The sequence below is a fragment of the Triturus cristatus genome, chromosome 7 (genome assembly GCF_964204655.1).
Source record: "Triturus cristatus chromosome 7, aTriCri1.1, whole genome shotgun sequence".
NCBI lineage: Eukaryota > Metazoa > Chordata > Amphibia > Caudata > Salamandridae > Triturus > Triturus cristatus.
Window position 1 is genome coordinate 631,123,633 of NC_140590.1, and position 18,903 is coordinate 631,142,535.

The 18,903-nt window shown below is 46.4% G+C and overlaps 1 protein-coding gene and 1 long non-coding RNA gene across 3 annotated transcripts in view; one reads left to right on the plus strand and one right to left on the minus strand.

Moving 5' to 3' along the window:
* Window positions 1-18,903, plus strand: part of CEP95 (centrosomal protein 95) — a 717,939-nt gene that overhangs the window by 257,249 nt on the left and 441,787 nt on the right. The window contains exon 7 of one of the 2 annotated variants that reach the window (XM_085617251.1): window positions 8,257-8,370. In XM_085617251.1, the coding sequence (XP_085473377.1) occupies window positions 8,257-8,370 (114 nt within the window). The remainder of the gene's footprint in view (window positions 1-8,256; window positions 8,371-18,903) is intronic. The other variant, XM_085617252.1, reaches the window with a different exon arrangement.
* Window positions 9,695-18,903, minus strand: part of LOC146810260 (uncharacterized) — a 65,567-nt gene continuing 56,358 nt past the window's right edge. Inside the window, exon 3 of the long non-coding RNA XR_014966568.1 lies at window positions 9,695-9,830. This is a non-coding gene — a long non-coding RNA (uncharacterized LOC146810260). The remainder of the gene's footprint in view (window positions 9,831-18,903) is intronic.

Sequence of the window (18,903 nt, forward strand, 5' to 3'; positions counted from 1 at the left end):
ATTTTCTGGTCCAAAAAAGGATGGAGGCCTTCATCCTATCCTAGACCTCAGAGCCCCAACTACTTCCTCAAAAAGGAGAAGTTCAAGATGCTCACCCTATCTCGGGTCCAGTCTGCCCTGGACCTGGGAGACTGGATGGTAACGTTGGACTTGCAGGATACCTATTTTCATATTCCCGTCCCGCCTGCCCATCGTTGCTACCTTGGGTTTACAGTGGCCCTCTGCATCTGTGGCTAGATCATGTCTGTACCAGATAAGGCGTTACCAAAGGTAAGTAACTTGTCCTTTACTGCTCTAGCGCAGTGGCCACGCCCTCTGACACGCCTCCCTTTCATCCGGCAGTTCAAAACAAAGGCCACAGCGTGTCCATGGGCTAGCGTGCCAAAGGCAAGCCCGTCTGCGGCAGGAACGCCCCCAGCCCCAACTCACTGCTCGTATGGCATCTGACATAGCAGTCAAACACTCTTAAACAAGAGAAGAACTGCTATCCTTTTGACCAGAAGGTAAGCCCCCATCCTGTATTGTGTTGCAGCTGTGGAGTAATCTAAACAAAACGGTATGCATATCATGTAAGCTCACTTTAAGCAATGAGAAAATAAAGGAGAAAGCTCCACTAAACCTGAAGTCTATTAATAAATCACCAGACTCCAATAAGATGCATGCTTATCAACGCTAGGTCGTTAGTCGAAAATAGCATGGAATTAAGAGATTACATTGAACAACATCTAATCGATGTAGCGTTCATAACTGAAACTTGGCTAAATCCTCCGGCTGGCCCGGATCTTAATAATACCGTTACTCCAGAATACTCCATACTTAGGCTAGATCAACCCACACGCAGAGGAGGTGGCATAGCAGTTATTTTTAAGAAAATCTACACTGCTAAATACACACCTTTTCCCCATATCGATGACTACAAAGCATTTACTTTTAAATTCAAATTAAATTAAATAAAAAAACCCTCAATGGAATTCTCCCTTACAGCTTTCCGACAACCAAAACTCAGTTAATAATATTTATTAGCTCATGTCTTGAATCCAGATTCAATTATACAAGTGTCACTTTTCTTGGTGGTTTTAATTATCATCTGGAAAACACTTCAGACAAAGTCTAGCCATCTCCTAGATATCATGACCAGCTTTGTCCTCAAGCAAATAGTTATTTGCCCGTCCCATGCTGCCAGACACACTTGACATAATTTTTACAGACCAAACATCTTTTATTTTGCAAGGCTCTCCCCCTTACATGGTCTGCTTATTTAGCTCTATTATTTGACATTTCATGCATCTGAGGTCCTAGTTTTACAGCTCCTCTTTCCTCGCGGAAAACTGTCAGACCCTGGCACAAACTAGTCCCAGAAAAACGTAACTATCCTACTAGCTCCACCTTCTAGGCACTCAAACAGTAGAAGAGGACCGTCTGAACCTTGGTACTCGAGCAAACCTAAAACAAGTGTGTCGAAATTTAGAACAAAAATGGAGGTTGCACTATCAGGACAGACAAACTGGAAGAAACAAAGGCTTTCTGAACATAAAATCATGATTCTATAAGAAAAGTCAACCTATTTTACAAAAAAATAGAAATAGCCCAAAACTCCACTAAAGAATTATTTAAGACAGTAAAAGCCCTGTCTAATCTACTTGTAGCGGACAATTCCAATGTCAACCAAACCTTCTGCGATACACTTGCGCTATCTTTTCAATCAAAAGTGGTAAGGGTCTTTTCGGCCTTCACCTCAGGGATGTCAAGCTCAATCTGATAGAGACTACTAGCCGTAGATTCCTTAACGTAGAATTATCCCCAGGCGCGAGACTGGACCCGGAAAACTTTCTTGCCCAGCATCTCTGCGCGCCGGGGGGCGGTACCATGCGAATCTGCCCCGACGTCCTCCGCGGGCATGACGTCAGCGAGGTCACATAAGCCCCACCCCGGCCTTCAGGCTTTTAGACGTGCTCGTCTTGTGCGCGCCAGATGTCGGCGACGGATCCTCACCCCATCTGTTTGTGGTGTTTGGGGGAACACCATTACTCCACGGACTGCGAAGCCTGTCAGCCGATGATGCCGAAGTCCCGGCGGGAGCACCGGATGAAACTCCTCTCAGCCCGCATGTCCAGGTCAGCGTCGTCGCCGCCGCGTCTGTCCCCCGCGGAAGGCTTCAAGAACCGCCGCTTCCGTCTCCGACATCGTCCCTCTCCAAGGCGCCAAGGGCGTCGCTCACCTGTTGGTAAGTGTCACAGTTTGTCCCCGAGGCCCGGTCCCCGGCCTGTGGGGGGCGTGGGCCCTGCGCATCGCCACCCTACCCGCCGTTTCCCGGCGCAGTGGCGACCAGAGCCCAGATGGAGGCCTATGCGGCGGCCTTGCAGGCCTCGTTGGCTCTTCCTTCTTCTCCTCTTCCTGGGACATCTGCGGATCCCTTGCCATGTGCGGGGACTTCTGCGGCGTCGCCGATGGGTTCGGCTCCAGGTTCTGGGGATGTGGTGCCATCTGGGTGCGGCCCTCCGGGGTTTCCTCCTTCGGACCACGGCGCCTCTGCCTCGCTGCAAACCGCCGCAGTGGTCCCTGTGGTGTCGCGGGAGGTTGCCGGGGTTTGAGGCTGGTCCTCGAGTCCCCCTCGGTTCTCTGGGCAGGCGGCAGCCTTGTCCGAGGCTGAGCTGGCGCCGCTCAGGAGCCGGCGACTGCTGGCCCTGGCAGCTCCGCAGGGGCTGGCTAGGGGCTGGGGCGTGTCCCCGGGCCCCCCCTTGTCTCTCCATGCAGGCGGCTGCCTCGTTGGAGGTCGAGTTGATGCCTTTTCGGCGCTGTTCCTTGGCCGCCCCAGCTTCGACCCCGCCCCGTTCTCCCGGGATGCCACATCGTGGCCTTTTCTCCGGCGTCTTCCAAGGACAGCTCTTCACCGTCCCCGTGCCCACAGTCTTCCCCGGAGGCGCCTCAGGTTCTCCACTCATCGGAGGAATTGCTCTCCCCACCGCGTTGCCCTACGGAGGCGAGTGCTGCCTTCGCCCGGGCTGTCTCCACGGCTGTGGGGATTTGGCGCATGGACGACCCGGCTGCCCGTTTCCCCGCGGATCATTTGCTGGAGGTCCTCCATCAGGGCTCTGGTGGATGGGAGCTGCTTCTTCCCTTCGAGGCTTCGCTCCATAATTCTCTCTTGGGTGCCTGGGGGCGTCCTGCCACGGGGGACCCGGTGCCCCAGCTGCTTCTGCACCGCCACCGTCCTACTCCGCATGATCCTGTCTGCCTTTCCTTCCACCCTTCTACCAGGGTTCCCTCTTTTACAGACTGCCTTTCCCTCCTTGCCATCGGTGTTGTCTCCCCAGTCACAGGAGGCCCGTTGGTTAGATTCCTGGGGGCGCAGCATCTTCGCCCCCAGGGGGGTTGGGTTGGGGGGGTTGGGTTGGGGGGGTTGGGTTGGGGGGTGGGTGGTTGGGTGGGTTGGGTGGGTGGGTTGGGTGGGGGGTTGGGTGGGTTGGGGGGGTGGGTTGGGGGGGTGGGTGGGTTGGTGGTGGGTGGGTGGTTGGGTTGGTGGTGGGTGGGTGGTTGGGTTGGTGGTGGGTGGGTGGTTGGGTTGGTGGTGGGTTGGTGGGTTGGTCGGTGGGTTGGGTTGGTCGGTGGTGGGTTGGTCGGTGGTGGGTTGGTCGGTGGTGGGTTGGTCGGTGGTGGGGTGGTCGGTGATGGGGTTGGTGGTGGGTTGGGTGGGGTGGGGTGGTGGTGGGTTGGGTGGGTGGGGTTGGGTTGGGTTGGGTGGGTGGGGTTGGGTTGGGTTGGGTGGGGGTGGGTTGGGTTGGGTGGGGGTGGGTTGGGTTGGGTTGGGTGGGGGTGGGTTGGGTTGGGTTGGGTGGGGGTGGGTGGGGGTGGGTTGGGTGGGGTTGGGTTGGGTTGGGTGGGGGTGGGTTGGGTTGGGTTGGGTGGGGGTGGGTTGGGTTGGGTGGGGTGGGTTGGTGGGGGTGGATGGGTTGGATGGGTTGGTTGGGTGGGTGGGTTGGATGGGTTGGTTGGGTGGGTGGGTGGGTTGGATGGGTTGGGGGTTTGAGGTTTGTGTGGGTGGGTGGGTGGGTGGATTGGGCAGTGGGTTGGTTGACCGGCCCGTCCTTTGGGGTGTGTCCTGGCCTCTGCCTTCGGCTGGTGTCTGGCTTGTCCTGGGTGCGCCGTTCCGTGGTGTTGCTGGCTGCGAATGCCTGTGCAGGCCTGCTTGTTCTACTCTACCGTTGTGGCCTTTGATGTATTCCCTTGTGCCCCTGCCTCTGGTTCCATTGGGGCTTTGCGCAACTGTACCTTTCTTCTTCCGTCTGCCCTATTAGAGGTGGAGCCGTTCCTGCCTTGTCTACTGCTTGCGGCTGAGGTGTGTTCAGCTCTTTTCTGTCACTGTATCTGTGTTTCTTACGGTGGGCCCTGCCTCCGGTTCTACCTCTTCTCCCTGGTGTTTGAGGTGGTCCTTGTGTTCCTTGAGGCTTTTCGGGCGCTGTCTGCCCCTGCGGGGTGTTGGGCGGTTCTCCCTTGGTTGGGCTTAGGGTGTCCTGGCCTTTCCCTTCTTGTCCCTGTGACACGTCACCTGCCAGGGCCTGTGTCTCTCCTGGTGGGAGGCTCTCTCGCAGGCCCTCCCTTCTGGGTATGGCTAGGGTATCTATTCTATGTTAAGGAATCTACGGCTAGTAGTCTCTATAAGATGTACAAGTTACTTACCTTCGGTAACAATGCATCTGGTAGAGACGATTTTAGCCGCAGATTCCTTCATGACCTGCCCTTCCTCCCTGTACCCTCTGCTTGGGTGTTTGCAGTCACCTCCCTCTGGGTGGCATGTCTTCTGTAGGGGTCTTATTCGTTTTCTTCCGGTCAGGCATCCCTCCAGCTAGTTCCTCTCCGGTGTACGGGCCTACTTTTGCTCTTTGTCCTCTGTTTTTAGAGTTTCTGATCCCCTTGGGGTCTTCTTCGTTGGGGAATCTTTTGCTTGTCCTTTAGCCTTCTACTCCTTTCAGGGGTTATGGCCCACCTTAGCAGTGTAGTCTGGGGATGGATGGCTGTTGCTCCTCTGTTCCGGGCTTGTGGCCCTTCACTCTGTGGCTGTGGTTGCAGACCTTCTCTCTTTTTGTCACGGCGCTTTCACATGCTCTCGCCTGGGCTTGCACGGGGGTTCCTCAGAGTGGTGCTCTGCTCTTTTCCTGCTTTGGCTTTGCTGTTGTAGCCTTCTGGTGCCTTGGTGCCAACTGGTGCTGTTCCACACCTTTTTGTTTCTCTCTACTTTGTTTCTCTGGTTTTTTCACACACTGTTCCCATGCTCTCCTCAGTTTTGTTGTGATGGCTCCGCGTTGTGGCGCGGAAAAGTTCTCCAAAGCAAACTGACGTCAGCGCGCCGGGGTGGGGCTTATGTGGGGCTTATGTGATCTCGCTGACGTCACGCCAGCGGAGGACATCGGGCGGAGTCGAGCGGTACCACCCCCCGGCGCGCAGAGATGCTGGGCAAGAAAGTTTTCCGGGTCCAGTCTCATGCCTGGGGATAATTCTACGTTAAGGAATCTGTGTTAAGGAATCTGCGGCTAGAATCTTCTCTACCAGATACATCGTTACCGAAGGTAAGTAACTTGTACATTAGGGTCGCTAGTCAATGTCGACGGAATGAAAACGAATGTATTTTTAATAACTTCTCCCCACTCATTTCTGAACTCCAACTGCTACCCAACACCAAATCATGCTCACCTGACGATCCCTGTCTCCCAAAAATTCTTCATCAGATAACCGAGTTGATCACTGATCACCTCACTCCCATTGTAAATTAACTAATCCACACTGGAATATTTATCAAAACCTAGAAAATGGCTTCCATTCTGCCTCTGATTAAAAAAAGAAAAAAGCAGGGTTTCCTCCTCAGATCTCAATAATCATCACCCTATTTCATGTTTAACCCTCCCATCGAAAATCATCGGCAAAGCACTAAATCTTCAGCTATCCGACTTCATCCACGAAAACAACTTGCTAGCTATAGAACAATTCGTTTTTTGTAAACATCACAGCACCGAAACAGCCCTTAAAACGGCTGCTGAAAATATAAGAACAATCCTAGATCGTGGTGACAACGCTGCCTTGATTCTTTTGGACCTCTTGGCAGCTTTCAACACAGCCAGCCAGAGAATCCTTATAAGCCGCCTTCACGACCTGGGCATCAGAGATGCTGCTCTCTCTCTCTCTTCTAGCCTCCTTCCTCTCAGAGAGACTAAAACAAGTAGCCATAAATGGCTTTGTGTCAAAATCCTTCATCATCCCACGTGGTGCATCCCTGAGTACCACGCTGTTTAATATTTACATCACTCTAATCCAATTGCTCAGAGCTTTTGAGTTTGCAGTGGTGTCATATGCTGACGACACCCAATTCATTGTATCAGTGTCAGGCAACCACTCCTTGACATCTGAAAAGTTAAACAAATGCATTGAAAGCCTCAGCGCATGGATGAGTGACAACTGCCAAAGACTTAACTTGGGCAAAACTGAGTTTCTGTTGTTTGGTAACAACAGCATTTTCTAGTCCCCAGATTGGTGGCCACAAAACTTAGGCCCTTTCCTACACCAGTGGTGAAAGTTAGAATTCTCAGAGTTCTATTTGACAGGCGACTGACTTTTGGAAACCAAGTGAACCAAATCGCTTCTGCGGAGTTCCACCTCCTAAAGATCATCAGGCTAATGATGCCATTTATCCCCTCCCATCTTCAAAAACATGTGCTCACAGCTCTAATTTTGTGTAAATTGGATTACTGCAATGGGCTTTATCTGAAAATGCTACAGAAATTATTGACAAAACTTCAAACCTTGCAGAATGCTGCAGCACGCCTTAAGTTTGGCCTTCCCAAATATCAGTCTGCTTCCACAGCATTACGCGAACTTCGCTGGAAGCCCATATGGAAAATGATTACTTTTAAGGCCTTTTGCATTGCCTTTAAGGCCGTGCATAATTTTGGGCCAGAATTTTTTATCCAGAATTTTAAATGATATAGGCCTTCTAGATTACTTTTTTCCTCAAACGCAAAATATGTGATAGCCCCAACTTTCAAGAAAGCCCTTTGGTGTTGAAAAAGCTTTGTGACCAGTACTGCAAATATCTGGAATTCCCTTCCTCTTAACCTCAAAGAAGCAAGTCCTTCAATTTAGAAAGATCATGAAGACCTGGCTCTTTAATCACTAGCCTTCCCCCTCTTCTTTAGAATCTCTTGATTCTGGCTTCTTGCAAGGCCCTGCCAAGACACCTTCGGGTATTCGAGCATTATACAAAATACATTAACGTAATACAACAACTCAGCACAGTCAACAGAGGTCCTACAGTCTCTTCCTTTTTCCTAGTCTTGTAGCTCTTCATATGGAGTAATTTGTGTAAAGGTGAGACAGAAACAAGATGGCTTAAGCAATAAATCTTCCTTTAAGGCTTGTGTTGTGGCACAATTCAAGAACAAAGACCAAGAGTATACTGCACGGTGCAGGAGCGCATACACCATATCAGTGTGGTGCCCAAGACTTATGGAAAGCTTGAAAGAAAAAAACCTGCCTGCAACTTGGCTCTCTCATTGAGTATATATGTCTGTAGTTCTCCTTACTCTTTCCATAGAACGTTTTGTTGGAAATTTAAACTAAATCTGTCCCTTTTCCACCTGTTTCCAACATTTGTATACATTACTTAGACATTTCTGGAACCTGACAGTGTTCACTATACAATGTTTGTATATTTCCTATTATGGCTGCTACTAACCTAGTACCCTTTTGTGCACAGTCTGCATCATTTTATCTTATTTTGTACAATTAAGGTTACTGTTCTGTTTCACCTATTTTTATTTTCCAGTTTTTGTATTCCATTTTATGTTTGTTTTCCTGTACGCAAGCTGCTGAATTGTACTTCTATCAGTATTAAATTACTGTGAAGCGTTACTTGTTGTTTGTCCCAACCACATCAGGTGTACGCTTTTTGTAGGACTCTCAGAGAGCTCCAGTCTTTCCCCATCACTTTCTGAACACTTCGTGAATTCTGCTCATGTTTTAGTAAGTTATGTCATTTCAATGGATTTTGGCTGTCTCCTTCTAAATGTACTTAATCGTTACCGTTTTCTCCAAATAATTATGGTAAATTGAGTCTCCAGCTTTGAAAACTAGCAACTCATTTGGGAATCCAGTTTAAAATCTGTTTGTTTTTGTAAGCATTTAGTTTGGGATGAATAAAAGCTTTATGTTCAGTTGCTCATTTGTCACAATAATTGACATTAATACATTTTACCTTTTTGTTTATAGTAGTTCCAGAATCTGTGAGAGATGTATCCTTAACAAATAAACTGCATAAGGATACTTCTAAAGCTTCCAGTCCCATCTCTAGCATAAAAAGGAACCTGACAGAGGAACGTACAAGTGAGTGAGCTACAATGTGGTTATTTTTGGTTATAGTTTTCTTTAATTTTCCTTGGTGTTTTTCGGGGGGTTGTAATCTTTTTATTGGTATAATTTGCAACAGGGTACAACAATTTGCCCACCTACTTCCACAGGCCGATGGGAGTGGTGAAGAGTCAATATGAATTAAACAAAACAGAAAGCAAGAGCAGATTGGTAGGGAGGGTGGAAACGGGGGCAGGGGGTCGGGGTAGAGATTTTGACAACCTGCTGAGGACAAGACACTAGGTGCATGGGTAAGAGAATAAAAGGAGGGTTGTAGGGCAGGAAGGGCAGTAGCTCGGGTATGTGTTTAGTCTGGAAGAGTTCGGCAAAGGACCCGCAGGTATTGTGGAAAGGTCAGTTCTCTAAATTCGTCCGATAGGTATCGGATGCATGGCCCCCACATCATGTCAAATAGAGAAAGCATATGGGATGCCACCACCATCAGTTTCTCCATTCCTAATAGTTCCCATAGTTTGTGCAGCCAGTCCAGTCGCGCCGGGATTACCTCCAAGCTCCAGCAAGCTAGCAGGAGCTGTTTGGCCACTCCCAGCACCAATGTAAAGCTCAGCCTTTTGCAGATTTTAATGGGAGATTTTAAGAAACATCTCTTCACTGGGGGTACTGTGGGTGGAGGCTCGGGCACGATGAAGGATGTCACGCCATTCCTGATCAGTGAATGTTCATTTACATTCCACTTCCCATTGTTTTGTTTTTTTAAGTCGATTAGGATACTTGGGTACTGTATCTTCTTGCTGTCCCTCTTTTCCAACTGGTTGGACTGCAGACAGGATAGAAAATGCTTCTTACAAAAAACCTGTAGCTTAAAAACTCTCTGGGCGTTCATTGTGAACTTTCCCCGATCCCACTAAACACCTGCCCCGTACTCGTCCATTCATAATAATGTTTGTTTTTTCCCTTAGTAAGTAGAACATTGAGAACTTCTCCCCAGGTTGAACTTGTAAATCTTATTTGTTCCCCAGTGTTTTAAATGATTTCAACATAAATGATATATAGACATCACTAAGCACAGTGCATGTTTATTATTTATTGAGTCTTAGAGGCAACATTAGTAAGACTTTCTAGGTACCTGCATGACTTTGTGCACAAAGCTGCGATTGGTATTTTGTGTTACCATGTGTAATCTTTGTGCTGCATCCATAAACAGGTAGACACCACATGGCCAGTATGTCCTGCTTAAGAAATTAACTATCTTAAGCTTTCTAGTGAGTTCCTTACAATTCCATGCAGGAATCAAGTCTGTTTCACTGAGGACAAAACTTATATTGATTCAAAAGTAGAACCAGTCCTGAAAGAGGTCATCAGCATCATGACAGCCATGAACAAACACCACCACTCTGAGAGAGGATAAGGATTCTTCCCCTGTAGTTCAAGACACCGTACCAGGTCCTTCATTGGATGCTCTTCCTTCTCTGCATCTGAAAACCAAAAGAAAATGAAGATTAAAAGGAAAAAAGCACCAACAGTCAGCGACTCACCCAATTCTTGTTGCTGATAATAGTTCAGTTTGTTGGAGGTCTTCTACACTGCACTTGGAATGGCTTCTTTACTTACAGTTAGTTGGAGCAGACTTATTTCTGGTTGTATTTGATTCTGGAGAAAAACATATTGTAAGACTATTGTTCTGGGGAATATTGCCTACAAACATGTTTTCTCTAATTTTCTAAATCAGTGGCTATCTCAGGCTATGAAAACCATTCTGAGGAATCCATCTATGCTGTTAACATTTCCTGCACTCTTTTTTCCCTGAATTCTAATAACTTTACTCATGCTTATGCAAGTACCTCTTCCTGTCCCTTAGTATCACTTCTTCCTACTCCTAAGTAATCTCTACTCCTTCACATTGCAATGCGCCCTATGCCTGCGTACACTTGAGTGCCATTACTGATAATCTTGCACTGTACTTATTCCTATACCAGAGTAGTTTTGCAAGTCCATAGCCTAGTACTTCTGCTCTTCCTATACTATAGTACTGCTACCCTTTTCCCTCTACTCATGCATAGATCCTACTGCTTGCACCTATGCTCTAGTTGCTCTATGCCTATCTGTACATTAGTTGCCCCCCCCCCCTCACTCATGCTCCTTTTCCCTCTGCCTGTTTCCCTATGATATTAGTTTTCCTATCCTATATGTCCCCTATCTTCTTTCTTTTTTTTTCATTCTTCAATTTTCAAGGGCAGGGGTTTTCCTCATTTTAGAAAACTCACTTAAATCAAGTTTCACTAGCCCTTTTTGGGTCTCTGCTCGAAGGCTGCGCTTGCGCAGTCTCGGTTCCAGATTTAACGTTTTGGAGAAGAGGGGCTTGCACCCGCCCCTTTTCTCCCCTCTTCTCCATTGGCTGGCCTCTTGAATGCTGGCCAGCCATTGGAGAAGAGCTTCGTCACTCCGAACAGGCCCCGTCCTTTTCGGATTTGGGGGCGTGTTTTTTGCTACTTTTCTGATTATCTCCTCCAGCCAATGGCAAGAGGAGAACACACCCCCCGAATCCGAAAGCGCCGCTGCCTTTCTCCGAGGCATTTCTGCTACGCCTCGGAGAAAGGCAGTTGTCTCTCTCTGATTCTGTCGTGTTTCTTGTTTTAAATTTATTTATTAAAGTGCTCTCATACAACCTTTTTTTTAAAGTGCTTTCATGCTACTTTTTTTTTTTATGTCCGTTCCATCTCTGATTTGTTGATTTAAATAAAATGTAATTGTGTAGGCGTGCGCCTACGTCTTGAACGGATACATGGGCCTACAAAATGATGCTCCGGCTGCGTCAACGTGATTTTTGGAGCCATGAGACTGGGAGCTTGCAGGCAGCGTCTGGCGTGGAGGTAGGCTGGGTGCCTTTGAGTGGAAGGCTGGGGTAGTCATTATGCAGCACTTGTTGCATTACTGTGGCGGCCATGCGTCTAACGTTTATGTGCACGGCCGCCCGCCATACTTTGTTTAAGCAGTGAGATGTGCAACACGTTTTAACACGGTAGAAGCTAAGACGCTTTTCAGCATAAGTCCATGCACTCCCTGAACCACGTTGTGCTGGTTGTTTAATCCAGGGGCTTGCACTAATCCAGTCTCAGCAGCCCCACTGAGGGAACGGGCGGGTCGGGCAGATATCACTGCAAGGCCGCGGCTTTCAGGGCCCGAAGGCTTCAAATCGGTGAGGCCCATTAGGCGGTCGTTAACGCCACTTTAGCGCCGATTAACGCAAAACTGACGTTTTTGTGTCAGATGCAAAACTCGCCAAGCTTTGACCTGGGGCTGCTGTCTGATGACCTTTCACAGTGCTGGAAAAACACGCGTTTTCACCTCATTAATCCACACAAGCCGGCTGCAGCCACCGCTCCCCGGCCATTGAAACAGCTTATTTATGCGGCACAACCATAAAAAAAGTCAGTATTTTCACTTCTGCTTTCACAGGTTCATAAGTGCCAGAGGAGTGTGGAGCGCACTTCGGGGAAGTGTCTTCATTTCCTTTTAACGCGAACAGGAGGGATGTCGGTGTTTTTTAAAACTAGGGGAAAATGACTAGTCCTCGAATTTGGGTAAAAAGTATGTTTGTGATGCCCACCCCCTGCAAGTTCGCAACTGGAAATAAAAATTCTGAATTAAAGATCTCCGTATATACGTTTTCAACGCGATAGGAAGAGTATTTTGTTAACTTTGAAGCAAAAATATTAAAAACTAAAAATAGCAGTACCTCGCATGACATACAGAAACGTGAAACTACCTGTTCGAAACTATAAACCCCACGCAGTAAAAGCGGAAGGTTTCGGATCCGCCACACGCTGGTGTTTTATAAGAGTGGTCGAGGCGACAATGATAGATTTAAGCGTAAAAGCGAATGTGAGATGGTTTGAAGTGCTCAGCGCCTCAGGGGTCTTGCGGCGTGGTAGATGTAACGAGGGAGCAAAACTCGCAATTTACATAAGCATATTTACAAAGTGACATGCATACAAATATAACAATACACCTACAAGTATAAATGAAAACCTACAATGTCAAATATTCCGTAAAAGCTAAATAAAGTAACATTTCTTAACCGATCTTCGAAAAGACAACATGACACATTAAGTGTGAAACAACTTCCGACATGATGGCCCCTTATCACATACTGCGCCTGATTTTATGTCTGGCTTAAAACCAGCTGTTAACAATGTATTTTGTGTACAAGCGCTCGGGGGGGCCTGGGTCAGCCCGCTGCTTATCTTTTGTGTGCGGTTGTAGCCAGCAACGACCCGTTATAGGTCAGGGTGGTCTCCCAGCTCCATGCAAATGTAGGCCGGCTAGGTTACTTTTTTTCGCTGTGCATTCTGGTATAGTACTATTATTCATGACTGCCGATTCCAGAGTGCAGAGAAAAAACACTGTACGAGGTGATCTAATCTGGCATGGAATCGGAAAGCATTAGAGCGGTGGGACCACCGCAAGGATACTTGCTGTTCAGTCGCAATCCTCAAAGAGCGCACTGAATACAAAAGATTCCCTTCCATTGTAGGCGTCACAGATCCACAATAGCGCTGGTAGTGGCGCACATGTAATGTGGTTCTCACGGCAGTAATCGAATGTGAAGTAGCCTCATGTCACGTCACTCCTTGCACCGCCACCCACCCCTGCATGTTCAGCCGTCAACACATTGCATTCTGGGAATTGTAGTTTAGAAACAAATTTGCGCGAGGCTGTTTGGCCTAGAAGGCAAAGTGCTTTTTGGTAAATAAAGAAAAAAAAACGTCTGTCTGAAAGTGTCATCCCTGGAGTGGGGTCACGTGACAGCTTTTTGCGGGTGGTTGCCAATTAACACTGATGCGTGATGACTGTCGAAGCAGATCGAACACGCTGTCCTTCTTGTGAATGAGGTAATACCGTAGGTTCTTGGAATCCATTGATTAATATGTGCGTGTCTACCTAAGGCCCACGGGTAGTGGCAGAGGGGCTGGGGCGGGGGGGGGTGAGGGAAATGCATCAGTTGCTGGATATGTTTGGTGTCATGGGTGGGGGCACACAGAAGCGTAGCAAAGGCCCCTGCAGCGCTAGGGGGTCCCCCCGCAACCCCTTTAGGAGGAGCTTAGAGCGTGGGCATTCAGTGTGACTTCTGTTTGTTTGAAATGCGAAAGAGTGGTCAGTCTTTGGAGGAAAGCAATCGGGGTGGAGGGTTGTGTACACGGTACGTGGTCGGGAAGTCAACAGTGTTTTAGTGGAAAACGGAGCCTTTATTTCTTCTCCCTTCAGGGAAGTGGGACGATGGGCCATACTGCCCCGGCCTCAGCAGTTTAGTGTGGGCTGTTTTCCACATCCTTAAAGTTGCTCACAGATGTAGCGCCGAAAGGCGGACCAGTTTTCCACATTACTATACCAGTGAGGAAGCGCCAAACTCGACTCATCAGATTATATAGTCTTTAGGTCTGGTTAATTGGTACAATTAGCCTTCAGATAATCTTGATTAGGCACCATTCTCCGTTGTAGTTAATCTGACAACCGATCTGCATAACTTTTTTTTATTTGTATTATCTATAAAACTAGAACAAATATATTGTGTAAGTAAGTTAACCATTTTCTGTCTCAGTCTTCTAAAGTGAGTTATTTTTGATTACTAGTAGAACATGCAATAGAATGGTGAGACTGCAGTGGCCAATATTCTGGCTCAGAAATAGGCCAATAACTGGAATTAATGCCATGCTTTCTAAATATATGAATCGTGATGGATATCTCCTGGCGATCCATAGTCTGATCATCGCTGTTTTTCTGTTGCTCTTTATCCGTTAGGATGGCATTCATTTTTACTGCTACACAGTTAATGTTCTTTGACTGTGGGGTGGTGGCGACAGAGCTGTTTCAGTAATGTACGAATTATGTTGCTGACCTTGGAGCCAGTCTTTAACCGTATCTCTTGCCCCCTAACCTTCATATACGTTGAGTGATGGCCGACTAACGTTTTTCACTTTTTAGGTCTCGGTTCGAAGGCTGCGCTTGCAATGCATTAAAGCAGCAAGTCACGATAGAGTTCCGATAAAAAAAAGTTCACACAAGGTTGCCTTTCATTTATTCCAGGACAGTGAAAGGTTTTAACGCAGCCATGTGTTGGCCTGAGGTACTACTAATTCTATATAGCTAGAATACTTCCATTGGACCATCATAAATCACATTCGGTCAATTTCACGTCCAATTGTAGAATTATTGCAAAGGCACCTTGCACTGAATGAACAGATACTGTCAACACTAACGGCATAAAGAACGATCAACAATGCGGCTGTTAGATTGGCTGTTAAAATTGTCAATGTGGCGTAAAAACAATACATTTTGTGATTTAAAATCGGGTATACTTTATACCATCAACTAATGCAATGTAAGTGTTCTAAAAACCCAGACTGAACGCCACCTTTGTGTACTACCTACCCCTTAAAATCTAAGTTATTACAATGCAAGTCAGTGACCATATACAACCCGTATTACAAAACAAGCATTTACAATGCAACGGTCTTGCCATTGTTAAAGTTAGAGCTATTGGCATTGCTCATGACAATGCCGTTTCTTTAAATGTTTTAAAAAAAAAAAAAACACAAATAATGTCATGAGCAATGCCAATAGCTCTAACTTTAACAATGCCGAGACCATTGCATTGTAAATGCTTGTTTAATCAAACACAAGGCTGCAGTCACCCAAAAGTAACGTAAAATGTCTGTCTTTGTTACGGGGGTCTTGAAAAGCACCTGAATCTAGTACAATTTTCTTTAGATGGTAATTTATATTCTGACACAACTAGAAAACAAAATTATCAGGGAGGGGAAATGGACCACTTGTCCTGTGTACCAGGGTCTTTTAGTTTACGTGGTTGGGCATCCTTAAAAAACCCTCATATACGTACACTGGCGTAAGGCGGTATATCTTGATTCTCCGCCGTAGTGTATCGTGATAGCATGATCATTGGGCTTTTTATTGTCCAAATGCTAACCTCCCCATGGAGGAAGACCGACTGGTTGTGCAGTAGTGGTCAGAAATAACGGAACGAGGGCGTGCTCGTGCTCTGTGAACTGTGCTGTTAAAATTCCTAAAGTCAAATCCCGTGTCCTTTATTCTTGGGGTACTTGACAGAGGGAAATTAAAAATGGTGTTCGTGCATGTGGATAAACTTAATTATTAGTTTAATGCACTGGTATAAATCTGGTATTATCTGGTCAACATGTTTCAGCCCCATGCAGGGTCTAGAGGCTTTCGTCAGGACCGAAAGGTGAAATAGAGGGCTTAAGTAAGCTCTCCACTATTATTCTGGAGGTGGAGAAAAGTACTCACCACCTACGATTTGAGGAGGTCAGACCGATTGTATCTGCTCCTGTAAAGACAATCAAGGATTATATGACAGCCTAACGTGATACTATACAATGCTAAAACGATATTCTGGTGCTCTATAACCTGTTGACATCAATATCTTTAATCGATGGTCTGCGATGCTGTCGCGCCTTTTTTACCACAGGGTGCACACTTATTCAAAAAAAGGGGGGGGGGCTAACTACAGAAGGGTTTTGTGAACGTTATCTCGGTTCTCTTAATGGTGTGATTCTTGGTTGTATTGAAAAGGGCCGCTAAAGTAGTGCGGTTAGTTTATCGTTATTATTCTCATAACAACTCGTTTTCCTATGCGAAAGCGAGCCGTGGTTGTTAGCTAAGCAGTTTAGTGTGTTGTGTCTCAATGTAAGATTGTCGGGTGATAATAACAAACTGAAGGTTCAGTGTACTGAAAGCGTAAAATTATGTGAACTAACGGCGTTGCCGTCTGCTAATACAGCGTTACGAAGCTAAAAACAAGAAACAAACTGGGTCAATTACCTTGTTTCGCAAGTTGGACATCTTCATTCAGGGTGTCAGTCAGTTAGGTGAGTGCCAATTGCTGCATGGAAGGGGAAAATATTAGGTTACTTAACTCACAGGTTACCGCGATGTGGAGAGCTCGCCTCGCCGTCGCTTACCGGCTACTGAGGCAGAATAGCTTGTTCTGACTCTGACGTTCACCTGGATTGACGTGCTCCCGGTTGGGCTCATTTTACATAGACCGATTCTAATGAAATTAAAGTAGGACTAGTCGGTCTTGGTTGGCCTTCGTGAGGGCACTTATGGTTGGCATGATAGTCTATGGGGGATAAGTATAGTAGCGGTGTGCGTATGTGAAGAAGGGGTTCACTTTATTATGTTCGCATCTTAAATGGCGCCAGTTGGACAGAGATAATGGTGGTAAAGTGTTTTAGGCAATTCCGTTTGTTGATGCTCCCCTTTCACGGAATACATTGAGCAGCGTGCGTAGTTGACAAGATGGGCATCTTTTACATCTTGAATACCATCGTTATTCAGGGTGATAGTGCCTCGGGGTTGTCGAGAGTCTTTCCCTAGGGTCTTCTGTATATGGAGATCACATCAGAGTGTAGTTAATAAAATGGGCATTTCTACAACTTGATTGCCATCGTTACTCTGGGTGATGGTAATGTCTGTGGTTTGTCAGGAGTCTTTTCATAGAGTCTTCTGTATATGAGGATCACATCAGAGTATTTCACCTCTTTAGGGCGTGCCAAGGTATGGTATTGTTCAGGCCTTCTTTGTCTGTCTTAAGGCGGTGGACCCAACGCTGTTCTTTTTCAAAGAGGGTGCGTTCAACATTGTGGCCTTTGAACAGTTGGGTTTCCAAAACAACCCATTGTAGATCTTCTGCGGTATGTGTGGCTTCAATATAGTGTTTACTCATTTGTGTTGTTGCTCTTTTACATGTGACGTTACTTCGATGCTCTATGATCCCTTGTTTGATTTTCCTGCACGTCATTCCTATGTACCTCAATCCACACGGGCAGACAATCATGTACACCACATGGGTGGTGTTGCAGTTTGTGTGGTGACGTAGTTCCCATTTTAGGTTCGGCAGTAGTTGTAGGGTCTTGGTCACTTTCGTAAGTTTGCAAACCGAGCAAGTTCCACAAGGGTAGTGTCCCACTATAGGATTCAGATTCCATACTGTAGTTAGGGTTTCTCTTGGACTGATGTCTCTGGGTCTGGTGTGGACCAAAATATCTTTGATGTTTTTGGTTCTCCTGTGGGCAAATCTCGGTTTAGGCCATTTCAATGTGTTTGAAGTCAGGATTCCCCAGTTTTTATTAATGATTTTCTTCACTGTGTTAGATTCGGTGTTATAGGTTGTGACGCATGTGAGGAGATCTTTTGGTTCTTCTCTCTGTACAGTGGATAGTAGGTTCTCTCTCGGCTGATTGCGGGCTCTTTTCTGGCATCTTTTTATGATCTTGGTAGGGTAGTCTCTCTTCCTGAGTTGATCCTCTAGACCTCTTGCTTGTTCTTTATAGTCATCTAGGTTACTGCAGTTACGTTTTAAACGTAAGAACTGACTGTAAGGTAGATTGTCTCTGAGGGGTCGGGGGTGGAAACTGTTATAGGAAAGAAAGCTGTTCCTTGCTGTCGGTTTATAGTAGGTTTTGGTGTGCAGTGTGTCGTTTTTGGAAAAGATGGTTACATCCAGGAAATCCAGTTGTCTCTTGTCTGCTGTGGATGTAAATTTGAGACATTCGTCTCTGGTGTTTATCCATGTTAGGAAATCATTAAGCGCTGATTGACTATCTTCCCATATCATGAATACATCGTCTATGTAGCGGCGCCAAAACTTGATGCCCTGATGGAAAGGATTAATGGCGGTTAGTATGTGCTCTTGTTCAAAATTACTCACATACAGCCCTGCTACACTTGGAGCAAATGTACTGCCCATCGAAGTTCCATGGCATTGTCCAAAGAGGGTTCCTTCGAATTCAAAATAATTTTCTGTAAGCGCTAGTCTGCAGCATTCCAACACGAAATGTCTTGGTGTTTTATAGGTCCAGTTATCTGTGAAAAGAATTTCCTCAAGAGTATCCAGAGTTTTCTGTTGGGGTAGGCTAGTGTAGAGACTCTCTACATCTAGACCTACCAGGAGCATAGTGTGTTCATTGTAGACCTGTCCCTCAAGTAGATTAAGGAGATCACGGGTATCTTTTAGATAAGTTGGTGTCCTTTGTACCAGAGGTTTCAGGAATTGATCCGCAAACTGAGAAAGTGGTTCTAACACAGAACCAATGCCAGACACTATTGGGCGTCCTGGTGGTGGAATCTTGTTCTTGTGAATCTTAGGTAGAGAATAGAAATACGGGATTCTTGGTGATTTGGTTTTTAAGAACGCAACTTCTTGGCTCGAAATCCATTGATTAATCTCGGTTTCATCTACCATTAATTCAATGGTTCTTTGTAGTCTTTTTGTGGGATCATCAGGTAGTTTAACATAAAATCTTTCATTAGAGAGAAGATCTGTACATTGTTGTTGGTAACCTTGTCTGGTTAGTAGAACAACGGCTCCTCCTTTGTCCGCTGGTTTGATTATAAGGTTGTCATTTTTGCGTAAATCGTCCATCGCTCTTTGTTCCCTCTTGGGAAGATTAATATAGGGTCTCCTGTTCGTGGAACCTAGATTGTCTGCTTGCTGCATTATGGCTTGTT